Source organism: Alosa sapidissima, chromosome 14 (assembly GCF_018492685.1).
Source record: "Alosa sapidissima isolate fAloSap1 chromosome 14, fAloSap1.pri, whole genome shotgun sequence".
Lineage (NCBI taxonomy): Eukaryota > Metazoa > Chordata > Actinopteri > Clupeiformes > Clupeidae > Alosa > Alosa sapidissima.
Genome location: NC_055970.1, coordinates 8,346,160 through 8,366,051, shown reverse-complemented (window position 1 = coordinate 8,366,051; position 19,892 = coordinate 8,346,160). Strand labels below are relative to the sequence as shown.

The 19,892-nt window shown below is 43.6% G+C and overlaps 1 protein-coding gene across 1 annotated transcript; it reads left to right on the top strand.

The window, feature by feature from the left end:
• The first annotated feature begins 2,073 nt into the window (after positions 1 to 2,073).
• hsd11b2 (hydroxysteroid (11-beta) dehydrogenase 2) lies at positions 2,074 to 19,892 on the top strand. The gene is made up of 5 exons (XM_042062236.1): positions 2,074 to 2,695; positions 11,923 to 12,135; positions 15,742 to 15,927; positions 17,559 to 17,696; positions 18,604 to 19,892. Exons 1-5 carry the CDS (start codon positions 2,416 to 2,418, stop codon positions 19,032 to 19,034), a joined length of 1,248 nt encoding a protein of 415 aa, XP_041918170.1. The 5' UTR covers positions 2,074 to 2,415; the 3' UTR covers positions 19,035 to 19,892.

Here is a 19,892-nt window from a genome sequence, read left to right as displayed (position 1 = left end):
CCATTCTGAGTAGGCTACCGTTTCAGTCATACAGTCTTGTTTTGGTGGTGAGCGACGCAGACACATGCGACACCGAACGTTATGGCGGTGAAATGCACCGCGATGCAAAGCAACTCGACGCAGAACCATAAAATGGTCACAACGCTGTAGGAGTGCCGGCGTAGCTACGCCGTGGAGTTGACGCAGAAGCATGTTGAGCCCTTAACTCTCTTGCTGTTACCGCACCATGGCCTCTTTTGCTACTGTCCTGTGACAGCCTGACGTGTGGTTTTCTCTTCCTGAAATTGGCACAATAAAGAACAGCACATTCAGTCCAGTGCTGGCATAGCATCACCTCATGTAACATCATCAAAACACATCCCACGCAGAGAGCAGGAACACGCTCCTGTTGCATGTGCAGGCCTGTTTGTGTATGTGTATGAGTGTGTGTTTATGTTGTATGTGTGCGTATGTGTGTGTGTGTGTGTGTGTGTGTGTGTGTGTGTGTATGGGGTGTGTGTGTGTGTGTGTGTATGTGTGTGAGTATGTGTTTATGTTGTATGTGTGCGTACGTGTGTGTGTATGGGGGGTGTGTGTGTGTGTGTGTGTATGTGTGTATGCATTGTGTGTATGTGTGCATGTGTGTGTGTATGCAGTGTGTGTGTGTCGATGAGGATGTGGATGTGTGTGAGTATATGACTGACAGAGTGACCGATAAAGAGTGAGGGTAATAAGGAAAGTGCTGCACTGTATGGCTGCTTCTGAAGGTTGTAAATCTGGTGTGAAATTGCACACCTTATGAGTGAATGGGGTCACTGTCCGCTGGGTCTTTCTCTATCTCTTTTCCTCTCTCTCTCTCTCCGTCTCTCTCTCTGTTTCTTTTCCTCTCCCTCTGCCTCTCCCTTTCTTTCTCAGTTCTTTCTCTGCCCTACCCCTCCTCCCCTTCCGCGCTCCTAACATTCTGTCCTCTTTTCCCCTTCTCGTTTTTTTTTTGAATGGCCAAAAGACGGGTTTGACACGGGTACACTATGTTTTCATCTTTTGTGCCTCTGGGCAGGGCTCCGACGCAGGGCATGCCGGGTCTGGATGCCCTACTGTGTTAAATGCCATGTGTACGTTGTGGGCCCACTGCTGGAGCACGAGGAGGTCATTCATCCACTTTTTTGAACGGACACAGATGGCATACGAGGACAAGTCATTAACTGGACCCAAAATGTGAACAGTGCTTGGCTCCTGTTCCGAGTGGACCACTGGCAGAAGATCAACTGCAATCTTGAAAGAGACTTATAATACCCTAAAACTGGGATTGACATTTTTTTCTCAGTAATTGCCATTATTGGGTATGAATTGGGTCAGAATGTGAAATGCAATTATTCAAAATTATTTGGTGAATCAGCTTGTTGGGTTGGCTAATGGACTCTAAATCCCCTAACACGTCAACAAGCAAACATGTGTTTGGTGGTACAGAATGGTCCAGACCCCCCCATCCAGTCTTGTGATCATCACCCATGACTAATGAACGGGTTAATATGAATCACTCTTTGTTGTAAAAGTGAGAGTGAGAGGAAGAGAAAACAAATCGGAAGTAATTGTCCCGTCTCTGGCAACAGCCGAGTGTGGTGTCAACACACACGTTCTGTGCAGACTTACAGGCTGAGGCTTGCTCAGGGAACACCATGGCATAGCCACATCAACACCTGTGAGGCTGTCAAAGTGTTTTACAGAACAATGGATCTCTTCATTCACAGGCCTCTGTAGTAATTGCCCTGTGATAACCAGTGCTAGAGAGCATCACTATTTATAGCTATTTTTTTCACAGCTTCCTCCGGGGAGAGGAAATACTTGCTTTCCTATTTAAAAATTAAAAACAATGTTGCTTGGACAATACAAAGCAGTGGATTGTGTGTGTAAAGGACTTGGGAGCTATAAGAGGACACATGCACTACTGAGGACAGGGTAAAGAGAAAGAAGGAAAGGAGGGGGGGCCTTAAACTGCTGTAAAACTTTGGCCATTGGGCACAGATTAGATCTCCTCCAGCGTAGTCCCTCCCCTCTCCAGCACTCTGCTCTATATATACCCAGAGAGTGGAGCCCATTCACTGGCTCTTGCACTCTGTCCGTCTGTGTAGGAAGTGTTGGTGTGTGTGTCTATTCGTGTGTGTGTGTGTGCTTGTGGTGCTGTGCTGTGCTGACACTGCCGTGTGTGTGTATGTGTGTGCCAGAGCTTGCATGCTTCCTTAGTGCGTCTGGAACAAGAACAGTCCAAGAGGCACATGGTTGCTCATTTATTTGTAAGTTAGATCTTCACTGTTACAGGCAGATAAGGGCAAGTGGAACTAAAGACAGATAGATAGACAGTGAGAGAAAGAGAGGAGGACAGGCAGAAAAAGAGAGATAGATAGAGAGACTACCCCCCTCCTGTCCTCTACCACCACAATGGAAGGCTGTGCACTGTCCTTCTGGATTTACATGGGCGTGATGTCGGTGTTTGTCGGCGGCGTGGTGAGGAAGGTCCTGGCGTCCCACATCAGTGCCATGCCCTCGCTGGTGGCCTGGCTGGCGGCCACCGTGCTGCTGGAGAGGCTCTGCACCCTCTGCCTACCCGCCTTCCTGGTGCTGGCTGGGCTCTGTGCCGCCTGTTGTCTCTACTCCTCCAGGCAGGCACCAAACCTGGCTACCAGCCTGCCAACAGAGGAAAAGGCTGTCCTCATCACAGGTAAGGCTGCTGGGGCTCCTGGGGCTATACAAGCAGGGGGGGGGGGGGTGGTGGTGGTGTGGGGAACCTCAACCTGTCTGCCAAATATGCCAATATTAGCTCCATGTTAGCTCATGTCTGAAAGCCTTTGGTATATTCATTTTTAATGTTTCTCAGTTAATGAAAGTCTTGAGATTGTCCCCTTCAGATTTTCCTCTTCTCAAACTACTAGTCTCTTGTTTTTTTGTTTTTTTCTGAACTGTGTGTGTTAGTGTCTAGTGTGCTATTAGTGATTTGAGTTGTAAATGAGAAGTATATTGGCCATGCATTTAATATATTTCCATATGCTTATCTACAGAACAAGCTATATTATATAATTCCATGTCAATAATTGTAAAAGGTCTACATTATATCATGCATTGTATTAAAACAAAATGCATGTATGTGCATTGTTACCTAAATGAAATGGTCTTATCCTACCACAGCCTAAGAGGAATTGTCTTTGTGATTAGATATGCTCCTTTTTAGGTACAACTGATAAGAATATCGTTTTCATTAATGTCTGAGCCCCAGGTATTTCATGGTGTATAGTGTTTGCATGGTGCAGGTGTGCACTGAGTCAAGTCATGTGAGTGATTCTGGAGTTGTGAATATGCATGTATTTGCGTACGTGCATTTCTAGTGGTGTTGATGTTGCTGCTGCTGCTGTTGTTTTGTTTGGAACTAATGGATTATAGATAGACGTAAGGAAGGTGTTCCTTGGTGTTTGTTCCATTGTCCACTAAGAGCTAAGCTGCTACTCGAAGTCTAAATAATCCTCAGGTCTTGAAAGCATGTTCTGGTGAATAAATCTTCACTGTGCTGTTATTCAGACATGCATATATATTTGTTTAAAACTCCAAAAATGTATGTGTTTTTGTAGTCTAATCAAGGTCTTAGTGCACTATTGCAATGGTAATATCATTTTTGAGTGACTTGAGTAATACCTTCAACTTTATGTTGCTCTTGAGACCCAAAATCTTTTTCTTTGTTAAAAAAAAGTTGGCATGAAATCTCCCCTTTTTGTGTAAAGCCTCACTCGCCAGCAGTTCGCTACTAAACTCTTGTTCATTATGATGCCAAGGTAACCCATGGACAACAGCTATAATTGCTTGATTTATTTGACTGTAAAGCGGTTTAGGGGTTCCAGTGCTTAATCTGCAGTCTCATCCACCTCAGTGGCCCTAAACTCACAATTTCATATGCCTGTCTCTCAATCCACGAGTGTAAAACTGTCTTGATCCCCCCGAGCTCAAAACAGCCCAAACACCTCAAAACAAATCCTTGGATACAAATTATTTGGCATTATAAGCGGCTGAGAGGCCCAGTACAGTGCCTGGAAGTGCGACTGGGGGCTGAGGGATTGAGAAGGGGTGGGGAGTGGAATATATTGGGCTAGGAGTGGGAGCTGAGGTGGAATTAGTAGGATCAAGGCAGTCTCATACAATTTCCCTACAGAGAGCACATACTTTTGAACAAATTTGAAAATGTATACTTGTGTGAATATATGTCACACTGTTCCATTTGTGGTAGGTTTTTAAGTGAGGCTTCAGACAACAAAAGGTGTGGTGGCGAAGTGAACACACACACACACACACACACACACACACACACACACACACACACACACACACACACACACACGCACACACACACACACACACACACACACACACCATAGCAAATGACTGCAGTCATGTTTATGAGTGGGTGAATCATCACGAGGCGCCTGCCTTTGTGTTCCGACTTTGATGTTCAGCAAAGCCCAGGCAAACAGCACAAGAGTCTCTCTGGCTCCTGCAGAAAATGACTGCCAAAATTAATCACATCCTTCCGCCAAAAAAAAAAAATTGATCTTATCTAAGAGATATGGTTTGGGCACGAAAATCTAGGTTACACTGAAAGTACCGTGCTGTGTTGACTGCCCATAAAATGGACAAAAACAGAGTTGTAGACTCAACCCGTTGTTATCTCCCTGGCCTTGGCATGTGCCCACTTTAATCAGAGTTAGTGTTGTGTTTTCACTTTTCAGGCTTATGTTTCCTCATTTATGTGGTGATTATGTCTCGTCATGTAAATGAATGTAATTTAACGAGACACAACAAGGACTAGTGCATATTTTGAACCAGTTCAGGTACAGCAGCTGGAAACACAAACGCTGAGTGGTTATGGCAGCGAGGTTTGGCACCACACCAACAAGGTCAGTGATATGCTCTGCTTTGTTGTAGGCCAGTAGTACTGAGTGGGAGTAGCCGGTTTAATTTTTGCCGGATTTGGAAAAGGTGAAACCATAGAAGCCTATGAGAAGCTACTTTATCTAGGCATATTTTAGCAAAGCAAAATTGCACATTATTAAGCAACTTGAACAATGCCTCAAGCTCACTTGCTTGGACTTAAGGCTATGTACACAAGTCCAGCCGAATTACAGCTAATACAGACTTACAAGACTACAGCATTGAACTGTGCTGAAAGAACATCCTACAAGTGGATCAGGCACATCTAGAGATGCTTAAAATCAGTTGCATTGATCACCGGGCTGCTGTACTAGGAACTGACCATGGCTTTTGCTGTACATCCCGTGCAGGGGACAAAATAGTACCGACCTTATTGTTAGTTTGTGATGCCAAAAAATGAGGGTGATCAGTGTGCCCTCACTAACTCGCATTGTCTCTACCCTCTGCCTACACAGCCATGATGCCTCTTTGTGATGTAATCACCTTGGCTGGATAATATAGGACAAATCTCTGGCTGGCAGGATGGAACACCTGGAACTTTTCTTCTCATGTTAGAGTCACTACATCATGTTCCATCATAGCAAAAACTGAATTCAGTTATAGCTTCCCAGGACCAGTTGAGTCCAATAGCCCCTGTATTTACAGTATGTACTGTATATATGTTTCTGAGGATAAATCATAACTACAAAAGACAGGGCTTTGGGAGAATTAGACCATGGTATCGTATACCTGAATGAAGAACGTCTCTTTAATAATATAATCCATTAACTGAATTCAACCAGTACCATTAGATCTTATAAGTTATAGAATATGAGGCAGGGTGGTGTGAGAAAATTTGGAACCAATTTCTTTGGGAGTGCCAACTATACAGGAAAGGTGTCTGACGGCGCATTAAGCACCGGCTTTAGCCTGAATGCTTTTAGACCGAACCCATGTAGGCCCACTAAGCCACTTAGAGATTGTCTAGTGGCATGGTAACTGGTCTTGAGCTCTACTACCCTCTTTGCACGTTTCTCGGCTTTTGGATTGAGCTGGCAGTGCCGTCAAACTCCAACATCCAAAGTAATGGGGTGCCAACACTTGGCTCAGGAAAAAAATAACAATCACATGGGGAAAAAAAAATCTCAAATGGAGAAAAAAATCCTCAAAGCTGGAACAGTAGAGTATTTGCCATTGCACTCTTAACAGGGCCAGCAGCTTAGATATGTTCATTGCTTATGTCTTCATTTTCCCCTATGTATTATATGCATATCTTATCATTAGTCCTTCACCATGGAAAATGTGTACTGCGACAACTTTAAGTACAAGCAAGTAGAACAAGGAAGAGTGTCAAAAGGGGTTTAAGACTTCGATCACACAGCTCGGTTTATGAGGCTTTCCCCCAAAGCTTTTTCAAGCCTATAACTGTGGAAATTAAAAAAAGCTGAAACACTGAAAAAAAAAACTTTAAACCTCTTACAAACCCTGTTGAAGGGCTCCATAGCAGCTGAAATTCTTTGTAGGATTTAGGTTATGGTCACAGGGCTGGCTGAGTGGGCACTTTTCTTGACAACTCAGTTTAGTTTTACAGAGCCAAGTGCTTACTCTTCCTGTTGTGTTGGTGTGCTTTGTTAGTCTGGCAAAATGCACAACAAACATTGTAAGCGGGACAGAGACGTTTTAAAGCTTTTTTGTGACTGAATGACCGACTGGACTGGTGACCAATGGGCTTGCTTCAAAACCTTCTGAAAAAAACCTCCCCAAAGATGTCACAATAAGCGGTGTCGTATTTCCAGGGAAGTGGCATTAGGATTACCCCATGATGAGGTCAAGAACCTGTGTGACCCATTTTCATGGGTCCAGCCTTAACTAAAGTATGTTCCAGAATATCTATGTCAAATTGTTGACAAGGGAAAGTGAAAATATCCTCAGTGTGTGTGTGGGTGTACCGTGTTCTTAAGAAAACCTCAAGGCATGCATGGACATACTGGTCCCCTATTAATTTCAACAACCCTGTTCCTCGTATTACTGAACTTCCAGCATGCATCAAGGAGTTGGTCACCATAAGCCATTGGAAATATAAAGACCCATTTTATCCATCAATCCGGTTTCCTGCTATATGGTTATTAGCAATTAATTGGACCTGCAAATGATCTTATCTACCTCAAAATTGTACAGAGGTATTCAGTCCCCCATCACTGTGTAATATGTGTTTCCATGTGATTCACACAGTGTGTCAAAAGCATTAAAGACAATAAAAAAATAAGATTTACTCATGGAATATAGATTTTGGTCATAACATAGTATATCAAAAGTAACATTAACAATTATCTGATATGAAATATTGCACAATAGGTAGACAATACAAGCAGTAGTACAAATCGCATTAGTGACATAATACAGAAAATAGTATTTTTATGCAATATGTTTGGAAGCCAAATTTTTTTGTACCTGTGTTACAACTCTTTGATTTTGTTTTCATGGGCTTGTGACGATTTGCATAAAATTACCTCAAAAATGGAACCACAGGAACCTGCAATCATGTAGACACTAGAGGTCTGCACTCCCGCAGTAGACCCTGCGGGTCCCGACGCAAAAGAGTGCGGTACGGGACAACTTTTCAAAGCTCTTTGCGGGAGCGGGCGGGATGAGAGAGGTGCGTTCGCGGGTGCGACAAACCGATGATTCACTGCACTCCCGCAAATTAAATATGTGCGTAAAATTAAATATGGAAATGATTAAAGTAGTGTTCATAACTATAGTTCAGCTGGATGGCTGCATTAAATAACGGGGTTTAAGCATAACTGATGGATAGCAGGCCTATAGCCTATATCGTCGTTTACGTGGGTTCAATTTGTTCCTGCTGCTCATTGTCAAAACTCGAAATCGAAAGCATGACAGAGGAAGAGGGCACCAGGCTAGGCCTACTTCAGTTGTTAGCTTACTTTCAGAACCAAGAAACTGACATCTGGAGTCTTTCTCAGGTGTGTGTGCTCCTTTCGTGAGACAGAAAGAAAAGCTGAATAGGCTATCCCTCCTGCATGCGGGCTTTAGCGGGCGGGAGCAGGACAGAATATTGCGGGAGTGGGCGGGCGTGGGACTGATAAATCAGTCCCGCGCAGACCTCTAGTAGACACCTTTACCTACAGTTACTTATCCACTAAATTACACAGCACAACTGAGGAGAGCCCGCTGTGGCCATTTATTTGAGCAAACAGTGCCAATTTTGTACATCTTAATGATATACTGCGTTATGAGCATAGAGACCTTTGATCACCCTCATACATATGGGGGGTGTGTTCTGCGAACTTGGCAGGCAGGCAGCATCTGGAACTGGAAGAGTCTAAAGTGAGGCCTGGAGAAAATTTGCCTGGAAGATTTAAATCAACAGCAGGCACGGGGGGTACATTTATATGCTTAGGAGCCTTGTTCAAAAATAGGGGTGGACTGTGGGTGGATCGGCGGGTAAAACATTTAATGTCCTACCATGCCACCTTCCAAAATACCCATCCAACCATATCTGTGTCGCATGTGACATTCTGCTGTCATTTATGCTTCTGTCAACCAAGCATTTGTGTCAGTATGTTAGTGTGTGTGTGTCAGTGCATATATGTATGTGTGTATGCATTCATGCATGTTTGTGTGTGTGTGCATATATGTATATGTATATGTATATGTATATGTATATGTATATGTATATGTATATGTGTGTCTTTGTGTATGTGTGCATGTGTGCACACATGTGCATGTCCGTTGTCGACAGCCTGGCTGATGGGTGTAAGGTCTTGTGTTTGTTTGTTTTCCTGACCAGGACTCTTTTGGCATTGGTTGCATAAGAGGCATTCCTGGCTCTCCCCTTGGACAGCCGATTCCTCTTGAACTTTCGCAGAGATAATGTTTCCATGTGTCCTAAGAAAAACTGGGTTGCAACGGAACACCGTGCAACAACCCAACGCTTCCTTGAATGTCCCCTTTCGCACCGGTCAGCACTGCTCTGGTGACCAAGCCAACACTCTCAACACTGCAGATCTCTTAACACTCCTGAAAAAGCCTGTAGGACAGTCCCTCTCTTTATCTGAATCACACACACACACACACACACACACACACACACACACACACACACACGCGCACACACGCACACAGATGTTGAAAAGATCTGTTTTCTCCCACATACCATATACATCAGAGAGCGTTGCAGGTGGTCCATATGTTGGACTTGTAATGTAGAGCTCCTAACCTCGGAAAAGTTCATATTAGATCTGAACCTTGAGCACATGTTTGTTTGCTCAATCCTGTGTAGGAAATTATTGTGTGTTTGCATGAGAGTGCATGTGTGTGGGTGGGTGGTGGTGTATGTGTATATCAGGATCACCTATTTTTGTTTTTATGAAAACACTTTGCGTGTGTGTGATTCCATACCTCTGACATGGAAAGCTGAGTACACATTTGCCTGGAAATGACCAGTGGGGACACACAGGTGACTGCTATATTTGGCTATTAACACCTTCCTGGAGGTGACTTAGGCATCGGGTCTGCACTTTTGTTCCAAGTCTCTGGAGCCTCTAAATGCCCCACTCAGAGAACCTACTCACTCCAAAGCCGTCCACCTAAGAATATCCTCCACTGGGCGCTCTCAATTACGTAACCCCTGCACTTTGCATGGCATGTCATTGGGACAAGAAGATTTGCAGTTGGCATCGTGCAGAGTACGGCTGATCGACTTGATGAGAGAGAGTTCCTATGCCTATTAAAGGGAGCTATGACACAATGGCCACACAGCTCAGGATTATGTGAAGGGAACTGTCTACTGTGAAGTGATACTTCCAGTGATACTCTGCAGATGTGCACTTAAAAAAGAATCAACATAGTTGACATAATTCATACATAATTCATAGTTTTAAAAAAAAGTGTGGTAAAGTGTGTGTGTTTTTCCTGGTGGTTGAGGGGGTGTTCTCTTTCTCCCTCTCCCTGTTCCATGAGTTCCAGGTTCCTGGCAGACGTGTGAGAATGCTCCTTGCATCTGTACAGATAACAGATAACGTGTTCAGCAGAGGCCCGACTCCCTGCTGTCCTCAGCAGCCCCCAGGCTCTGGTGAAAGAGTCTCCACAAGCATGGGATGGTTTAGAGGGGGGACGGGGGGGGGGGGGGGGGGGGGGTTGGGTTTTACGGCGAGGAGAGGGTTTATGAAGGTGTCATTATGATCACAACAGTCACTCTTTGTACAGCCTGGTGCTAGCATGGACAGACACACACACACACACATAAGCGCGCGCACACACACACACACACACAAGCGCGCACACACACACATTCAATTCACGCATTCACACCATAAGTTCTTGTGGGACACTAGTACAAATGAGGAGGTCTGACACATGGTCAAAAATGTGTGATGTGTACACGGATCCAATAATCCTCTCTTTGTCTGTTGGATATAACACACACATATGCACGCACACTCACACACACACACACACACACACACACACACACACACACACACATACACACGCATGCACACACACACGCACACAAACACTTTGCCCTACCAAATGGAAGACTATTCCCTCCCAGACAGACTACTTTAATTTATTTTTTATTCTGCGGCCAAGACGGCATCATGAGTCTTGTGGTCTTTTAAATGGGAAATAATCCTCAGGAGATAAAAATGTCTCAAGTGAATTTATATTCAGAAGAGTGCAGTTTTTTTGTGATTTTAAGTAGAGGTCTGCACTCCCGCAGTAGACCCGCGGGACCCACTGGTCCCGACGCAAAAGAGTGCGGTGCGGGACAACTTTTGAAAGCTCTTTGCGGGAGCGGGCGGGATGAGAGAGGTGTGTTCGCGGGTGCGGAACAAACCGATGATTCACTGCACTCCCGCAAATTAAATATGTGCGTAAAATTGAATATGGAAATGATTAAAGTAGTGTTCATAACTATAGTTCAGCTGGATGTTGTGTTAGGCAGCATTAAATAACGGGGTTTAAGCATAACTGATGGATAGCAGGCCTATAGCCTACTGTATATTGCCGTTTACGTGGGTTCAATGTGTTCCTGCTGCTCATTGTCAAAACTCAAAAATCGAAAGCATGACAGAGGAAGAGGGCACCAGACTAGGCCTACTTCAGTTGTTAGCCTACATTCAGAACCAAGAAACTGACATCTGGAGTCTTTCTCAGGTGTGTGTGCTCCTTTCGTGAGACAGAAAGAAAAACTGAATAGGCTATCCCTCCTGCATGCGGGAGGGATAGCCTATTCAGTTTAGCGGGCGGGAGCGGGACATCATGGTACGGATGCGGGCAGGAGCGGGACATCATGGTACGGATGCGGGCGGGAGCTGGACTAAAAAGGACACATTAATGCGGGAGCGAGACAGAATATTGCGGGAGCGGGCGGAAAAATCAGTCCCGCACAGACCTACTTTTAAGTATTCTGAAGTCAACCTAATTTATTCACTGACACTCATATTTTCTTACCACATACATTGTTTTATTAACTTATACAGTGGCACTCCAGAAGATTCTTTTACGTAACTCTTTTTTTTCTTTTTGAATCTTTTGAGTTACTCTTGAGGATGAAAATGACCTCTTACCCAAAGGGGGTTAAAGTCCAACATTGTTGACACATTTACCTTTCTGACTCTGCTTGTACAATTTCAGTTTTGTATTGTTTGTGTGACTGTGTTCTGCCATATCAAAGCATTCACACAGATCAGTGTTGCCAATTTTAAATTAATTTTCTTAATATGGTTGCGAAATAGGCATCAACTTTGTAATATATTCCTTTTCATGTGCAGACGACAAGGGCAAAAACAAGCCTCTGATCTCTTATCTATATTGATTTGAAAATGATAAGATTTTATGAGCTATCATGAGGGACCAGTAAACAAATGGCATAAGTGTTCATTCAGTTCTGGAATACTAATCTTTCCCTCTTTCTCTCCCTCTTTCTCTCTTTCTCTCTCTCTCTCTCTCTCTCTCTCTCTCTCTCAGGCTGCGACACAGGCTTTGGGCATGTAGCGGCCAAGCGGCTGGACGCACTGGGCTTTGAGGTGTTTGCTACGGTGCTAAACCTGGCCGGGGAGGGAGCGCAAGAGCTCCAGCGTACCTGCTCGCCTCGCCTCACCGTCCTGGAGGTGGACATCACCAGGCCTGAGGATGTCCAACAGGCCCTGATCAACACTAAGGCCAAGCTGGGCATGAAAGGTGGGCCCATTACACACACACACACACACACACACACAGACACACGAGTATGCACACATGCACACATACACACATAAATAAATCAGGCTTGTTTGTTATTAAAGCACATGCACTTGTGGGCAAGCTTATTCACGCATAATTACACACACACACAAACACACACAAACACACACACACACTCTCTCTCTCTCTCTCTCTCTCTCTCTTTTACACACACACACATAAATAAACAAACTATTAACAAACTCTCTCTCTCTCTCTCTCTCTCTCTCTGTCCCTTGCATACAAACACACAATATACAAATTCCATTTCATAAGTATCTTTCCTCTCCAATACTGTAATGCCTGCTCCAAAGAGTGTAAGTTAACACCCAAGCATCCAGCGTAGTCCAGAGAACAGCTGTGCGTCTCAAAGACAAATAAGGCAAATCAGTATGGCCGCGCTGCTGTTTACTTTTAGGGGTGACTTAAGGATACGCAGCGCAACTAGGGTGTAATATTAGGAGTTTGTTGGAAGGTCATTCACACACTCAGTTACTTTCTTTCTTGTGTGTGTGTGTGTGTGTGTGTGGCTTGGCCGACGCTCAAGCGCTTTATTTTGAAACAGCATGCACAACCAAGCCAGGTGCCAAACAAAGGGGAAAGGGGAAAACATGCACTGGGATTCAAATAAGGACAAAGGGCTTTTTAGTGAGTGATGGCCGACCATCTCTGTTAACCTAAAATCACCCCTACATTTTGTGCCTGCAACCACCAGGCAAAATGTAAACATCCCTCAGCAGTGTTATGTTTCACGAGCCATAAACAAACCCCCCTTCTTTCATCTCCCGCGACCTATGACCACCGAGCCACAGAAACCTGGAGATAAGTTTGAGCTTTCGCTCCCTCCCTGGTGGGTACAGTTGACAGGTAGCAGGCCCCAGTGACTGTAAGCATAGGCATTCCTTTTAAGCTAAAGTAAAACGCTTTAACCTTTAAATAGACTTGGAAATGGCACCTGCTTTACGTTTCACGATGTGGGTGGAAAGCTGAGGAAGGCTCTTAATTGAGCACTCAGATGAGAATGCTGCAGGATTGAGTATGGCAGGTTTACCGGCCTGGTCGGTTGTGCCCTTAACAGCTCGATACAATCTGACATGTCCAATCTGGTGCTTATTACAGTGACAGCTTAAAGAGCTGGTTGACAAGCTCAGCCGAAAAATTCAATAAAGATACTTCAACCAAATGAGAAACCTGGGAAACGTCATGTGGAAATATGCAGTCATGTAACAGTCATATGCTTACTGGTGGACACTGTTGCATAACACACCTCTTCCCCCATTTCATATGATTCCTCTCTGAGCAAATGGATAAAAACATTTAGTTAAGCTTAAGGATACAATCTCTGAAATAACTGGTACCATTCATATTATTATTTATTCACCCATAATAACAACCATGCCCATGAGAGCAGACTGAACCCTCCATCAGATATGAGAGGAATGCCCTTTCATGCTGCTCCATCTCTCATTCTCCTCTCTGGGGTTTGGTCTAATCCTCTCCTAAACAAAGGGTTTTATGCAGCACTGATTTCCCCTGTTGACCATTCATGCTGCGACTTGAGCACCTTACTCAAGACACGTACTTTACACTTGCTCACGCCCATAGCCCAGGGGAAGTGACTTAGTGCACGTCCGCAATCAGAAGTGCATTGCCTAATTGAGATGGGGAAAATGGATTAACCACATTGTTTATAGCTCGATTGTTACTTACATGAAGATTCCACCAGTATGTTCACCAAATGGTGGGGGCAGTTTTGAAAAGACATGGTTAACTTATTTCATTTTTTTTTTTTTTTTTTTTTATTTACAAGGACAGTATAAATGTGCCAGTGTTAGCCAGCTGGCTAATTTTCAACCGCAGTCCTTTGGCGAGTTGTTTTGAAAATGTGGCAGTTAAAAATAATAGAATGTATTTCAATTAACCCAATGGACATTTATGTCATAAACACTAGCTGCTTAGCCAACTCTTCATCCATTTGTAGAGCCAGAACATGGTTTGAATCTGACCCGAATTCTTTACGTGATACTCACCCAGTTTCAGGTTTTTACTGTTGTTGTTGTTGTCTTACCTCTGGAGTGCTTGTAATAAGCGTTAGCAAAGGCTGAAGAATCTAGTATTGTCTGAGATACCACAGTCTATTGTTTTTATACAAAAATATTTTAGGATAATGACGGAACACACTTTTTAAACGCATTTGGTCACAGGCAGCTCACGTGTACTTTATCTATCTCTTTTTCTTCTTCTGTTTCGTTGTCCTTTCTTCCTCTCTCGCCTCTCTGGTCCTTGATCTCCTCACAGCCATGCATATCTCTGTGGGTCTCCAGATGTCTATAAACAGTCTGGTCATGGAGAAACATGCTGGATGGATTACTACGTTTGTGCAAGTGTGTGTGTGCCTGTGAGTGTGAGTGAGTGTGTGTGTGTGTGTGTGTGTGTGTGTGTGTGTGTGAGTGTGTGTGCTTGCACACTAAAATTAATAAAATGATTTGCTTCTTTCTGTTGAAGCGTGTATGTTGTGCAATGCCGTCATGGCTCTGACAGCTGAAAGTTGCAGCTTGCTGAACATCTGCAGTTGTAAGGCGGAATGCACTCAAATGTTCAAAACGGACACCCAGATTTCCAAAGTCCGACCTTAGGAACAAATGGTGGACTTCTCTCTGATCTCACAAATGGACTCAGTATTGTAGGCACTGTGTACTGAGGTGGCAACTCCACAAAGGCCTCCCCACCTGCTATGAGGGGGGAGATGGCTCATGCATTGTGTGATATCCTTTGACATACTGCTGCCTGACCTTGTGTGTTCTAGTTGATCATATGGCTTATCATAAAATCTAAAGCCTCTATAGAGTTAGCCCGGTTACTATAGAGTATCTTTTCTTTTTCATTTGGTAGATATATGGTTCTTATGCATGAGATAGATAGATAGATAGATAGATAGATAGATAGATAGATAGATAGATAGATAGATAGATAGATAGATGAGGATCGGAACTTAAATAGAGTGTGTTGTATACGTTTTGAGACCATTTAGCAATTTTTGTTGCCTCATCAAATAAGTCAAATGCCCACTCAAAAGATCACACCCTGGCAACACGTATTACTCAACATTCAGTTTAACTGCTCTTTGATCATCATTTATTGTTTATTGTATTAATAAACTATTCAATCATTAATTAAGAAGCATGTTCATATCCTGACCACAGAGGGGCACTCTTTTTCACACCAGTATTGGAGAGTCAATGTCACAGGGTCAGGCTGAATATAAGTAAAAAGTGCATGCGGCTTATATGGAATGGATGTGGCATTCAAATACGATCATGTCAGTTCACCAGGGTTCCAGGCTCACCACTTGAAAAGACAGGCAGGCTTAACTGTTGAATGACCTACAAATTTATCAAGCATTATATAGGCTAATTATAATACATAATAGCAAGTTACATGTATGGTTAATGTGAAGGTATGATGTTAGGTAAATAGAATTGCCTTAGTATTCTGGTTGAATGAAATCGGGGTTATGGACGTTCCAAACGTTAATTTATTTGTCTTTATCTTTATGTGTTTCAGGTTTGTGGGCTTTGGTGAACAATGCCGGATTATGTGTCAACTTTGGCGATGCCGAGCTCTCGCTCATCTCCAACTACAGGGGCTGCATGGAGGTGAACTTTTTTGGGACGCTGAGTATTACCAAGGCCTTCCTCCCACTGCTGAGGCAAGCCAAGGGCAGGATCGTGACCATCTCCAGCCCTTCAGGTACTACACACACACACACCCACACACACACACACACCCATACATACACACACACCCACACCCACACATACACACACACCCACACACACACCAACACACACACACACACACCCACACCCACACACACACCAACACACACACACACACACACACACACACACATACACACACCCACACACCCACACACACACACACACACACCCACACACACACACACACACACACACACACACACATACACAGAAAACTAAAACTACAAACTCTAACACAGTAGTTTTAGTGTTATCATACCCATTTCTTTTTTGGGTTGCCTTCCATTGCTTTTTATTCATCCTTCAAGGGTAAATGTATCTTCTGTCTTGAGCAATAAAGCTTTATTATATTGATATTATGAAACACAACACTCCCACGTGTAGCAATCATTTCCTCTCGTTAGAGGCAATTTACCATCAAAATTAAAGATTAACTACATACAGAGGAAAATACCTCACCTACATAATTAACGCTTACTGCAAACATAACTCCAGTCTGTCAGTCTGTGGATGTTTATACAACAACCATCATCTTCTCTGGCATCTGGCTGATTTTGTTTTTTTTTCTATAAAGACAAATACGAACAGTCAAAGAGACACAATTAGTGGGAAGGTGGCTTATCTTCCAGGTGGTACTTGTTTTGTTTTAATTGTCTTTTTTGTTCCCCCCAGAGCTTTAAATTCTGTCAGCGCCTCAGCATGAATAGTATTCATAAGAGCTTTTCTGCGTCGCCCGAGCGAAACCGCAGGTTTATAAACAGTCACAATCTGCAATTAACCCAAGCAGCTTCGGTAGCTTCCTCTCTGGCGTACAAAAAACCAGGAGGCTTGCCTTGGCACCGCTCTTACCTCACCACCTTCATCTACTCGCACTGTCACTTTACTGCCAAGGCAGAGCAAAGCCCTCTCCATAACAAGGGGGCCCTATTATGCTGTTGGAACTTTTCCCTATACACAGCCGCCCAGCCATTGCCAGTTCTTTACAGTGGAATGGAGATTCCTGCACTTGTTGCATATTTCTTTTTTTTTTTCGTGAAGCTCGGTTTTTTATGGGCACCGTGGCAGTCGGTTCAAAATGTTCCGCTAGCTTTCCCAGTGAAGCGTTAAGGAACGCGTTGAGGCATATGTGCAATAGAGCAGTTCCATTCTTCAGACACAGAAGTGGGGGTGCTTGTGAATGAGAGGTTTGCAGCAAACTATGCCCTACACACTTACTGCTCATTCAAGTTCCTTGCACCACAGTGCCCAAATTACCAACCACCAGGGCATAATCTGGCAAATCAGGGCAAAACATGGTAATTAAAAGCAAATTTATTGATGTTTGCATGAGCTTGTTGCTGTGATATGCTTGAGTTGGGAAACCTCAACTCTAAACAGCCAATGGCATGGCCATTCAAGCAGAACCAGCAGACGTTTGACTGCACCGCCAGCATTTGCAGTTTAGTGTCTACTTGCACAATTGCAAAATGTTGTTGCAATGTTTAATGATGAGCTAATCGTACAACTCATCTACTTTTTATTACCTTAAATACACCCCATAAAGAGCCCATTATCAGGCGTGGTTGAGATGCCTTACTAAGCGTTCTTTTTGTCCTACAGGAGATCTGCCCTTCCCGTGCTTAGCAGCCTACGGAGCCTCCAAGGCAGCACTGAACCTCTTCATCAATACACTGAGGCACGAGCTAGAGCCTTGGGGTGTGAAGGTGACCACCATCCAACCGGGAGCCTTCCGCACAGGTGAGCAACTGACTATACCTGAGAGAGCAGTGATGAATGAGGGAGGGAGGGGGGAGGGTTGGGAATACAGGTTCATAGACTCATAAAGCAGCATAGAAGTCTCTTCTGTAATCATGTTACAGTAGTTTGGAGGAGGATGGGGATGGCATGGTCTTCATTGCCATCATGGCATGGTGGTTCAGTATTTTCCAAAACATGACAGGTCCACATTATTGTAGTTCACATTCCAACATCCTTCAAAGACCATTTCCTTTGAGAGCCATTGCAGAAGTTCCGTCCAGTGAAAAAATCTTCTGGAGGTTACAGTGAAAGCCATGTGGTCCTTGCGTAAGCTGTACGTGCCCTAGTAAAGAGTTGCTGCTGCACAGCACATGAGTTCCACAGCCACCACTGCAGTCCTGTTTGAGTTTCATGCAATGAGGTTGCAAAGACAGATGGATCATCATACACATGCAAAAGGAACAATGAGTCCTCACACGTACTTCAAGGAAAAGATAATAGTCTACAGCATTTAGCCGACTTGTTTACATCCTGGACGGATGAAATCGTCTTTCTCTTAAGTAGTTTTCACCCTTATGAGCATATTATTTTAGAGTGCGCCGGAGCCAAGAACTCCTCGGGGGGATTATGGTATAAATGTCTGGATCAAGTGTGCCCAGATCTGTGTTTACTTTCCTGTGCTCTCCTTCCAACCTGTCAGCCCCGCTTACTCCCTTTGTTGGTGCGTGCTGCCTGACGTCATCCTTTGAGGCCTGAATAGCGCCTAAAAGTTGGAAACTGACACTTTTTGGAGGGACAATGTGTATAAATATGTGCAAGGGACGTGAGGTATCATGGAATTTCTGCACCCAACAGTTCTGACACTTAACCACTTGCGTGTGTGTGTGTATGTGTGTGTGCTTTTCAGGACTTAGCAGTAACATGGAGCACTGGGAGAAGCAGCACAAGGTCCTGCTCGAAAACATCTCGCCCAGTCTTCTGGAGGAGTATGGCGAGGAGTACATACAGGAGACGCGAGAGCTGTTCGCCAGCCATGCGGCGACGGCTCCTACAGATGTGAGTCACGTTATCAACACCATCGTGGAGGCCCTGGTCTCCCCACAGCCCCAGGTGCGTTACTTTGCCGGTCCTGGGGTAGGGCTCATGTATTTCATCCATTCGTACCTCCCTACCACCCTCAGCGACAAATTCCTCCAGAAACTCTTTATCAAGAAGCAGATCCAGCCACGATCGCTGAGGAAGCAGAACAATCTGGGTAAAATCCACAGTCACAATAACAACAACAACAACAACATCAGCAGTTTAAACAACAACAATATTATCACATCGGAACAGTAATTATGTAGTCTGTTGTAACGTTATAAGACCACTAATGTAATACACTCATAGTTGTTGTTTTTTTAGCATTTTTGTTTATATTGAGCATTTGTATCCTTTCTTCTGTTATTTTATAAAAGATGTTATTTTGTCACCTTGGAAGGGATCATTGAATTGCACCAAAAAAGTATACGTCACAGCTGCAGTTTATATAAAGATCAGCACTATATAACATTTATCATATGTACCACCGAAGGTGGTGTAATCTACTGAAGGACTCAAAATGAAATATTTTTATCGCTGGTATTATTTCGTCCCATGCTCACACTGTTAGTGTAAGTGAATACAAATGTTTCAACCAACCAACACAATGTGTAGACATAAAGAAAGATCGGATATGGACTCGATGTGCCTTGGCAGCATTGGCTTTGCTTTTGTAAAGTATGTTCATAGAGACCCCAACAGGCAACTGATTGGGTGCTAATATTCCTGTCTGCCTTGTCATAGTTGCCATAAAGTGTGTGTTTCAGCATCCATTGTGTAAGAACTGCATACACTGTGTTGGATCTGCTGATCAATCAGATATAAGAGCTCTATTTTATGAGACCAAGAGATGTGCTTTAGATTCAAGGACTTAATACTAAATGTTGGATTTGATGTTTAATTGATATTTTATGTTGCTGTTTTTTATGTACATGTTTGTTTTCCATACTACTACATTATTCTTTAAATTTGAATATGTATGCCAGTTCTCTTTATCAATCACTTAAACTGTGAACTTTGTAAAAAAATGCAAAAAAATCTGCAAAAAAAATATATGTAAATTGTTCACCCTGTTCATTCTTAGATGATATTAAAGTTGAATTTTTTACAAAATGA

What these genes read in the sequence shown, in the direction of transcription:
- hsd11b2 (XM_042062236.1), top strand. Translation starts at nt 2,416, where the DNA reads ATGGAAGGCTGTGCACTGTCCTTCTGGATTTACATGGGCGTGATGTCG. An exon ending in AAAGGCTGTCCTCATCACAG is followed by an intron (nt 2,696 to 11,922) that starts GTAAGGCTGCTG and finishes TCTCTCTCTCAG; the next exon opens with GCTGCGACACAGGCTTTGGG. An exon ending in GACCATCTCCAGCCCTTCAG is followed by an intron (nt 15,928 to 17,558) that starts GTACTACACACA and finishes TTTGTCCTACAG; the next exon opens with GAGATCTGCCCTTCCCGTGC.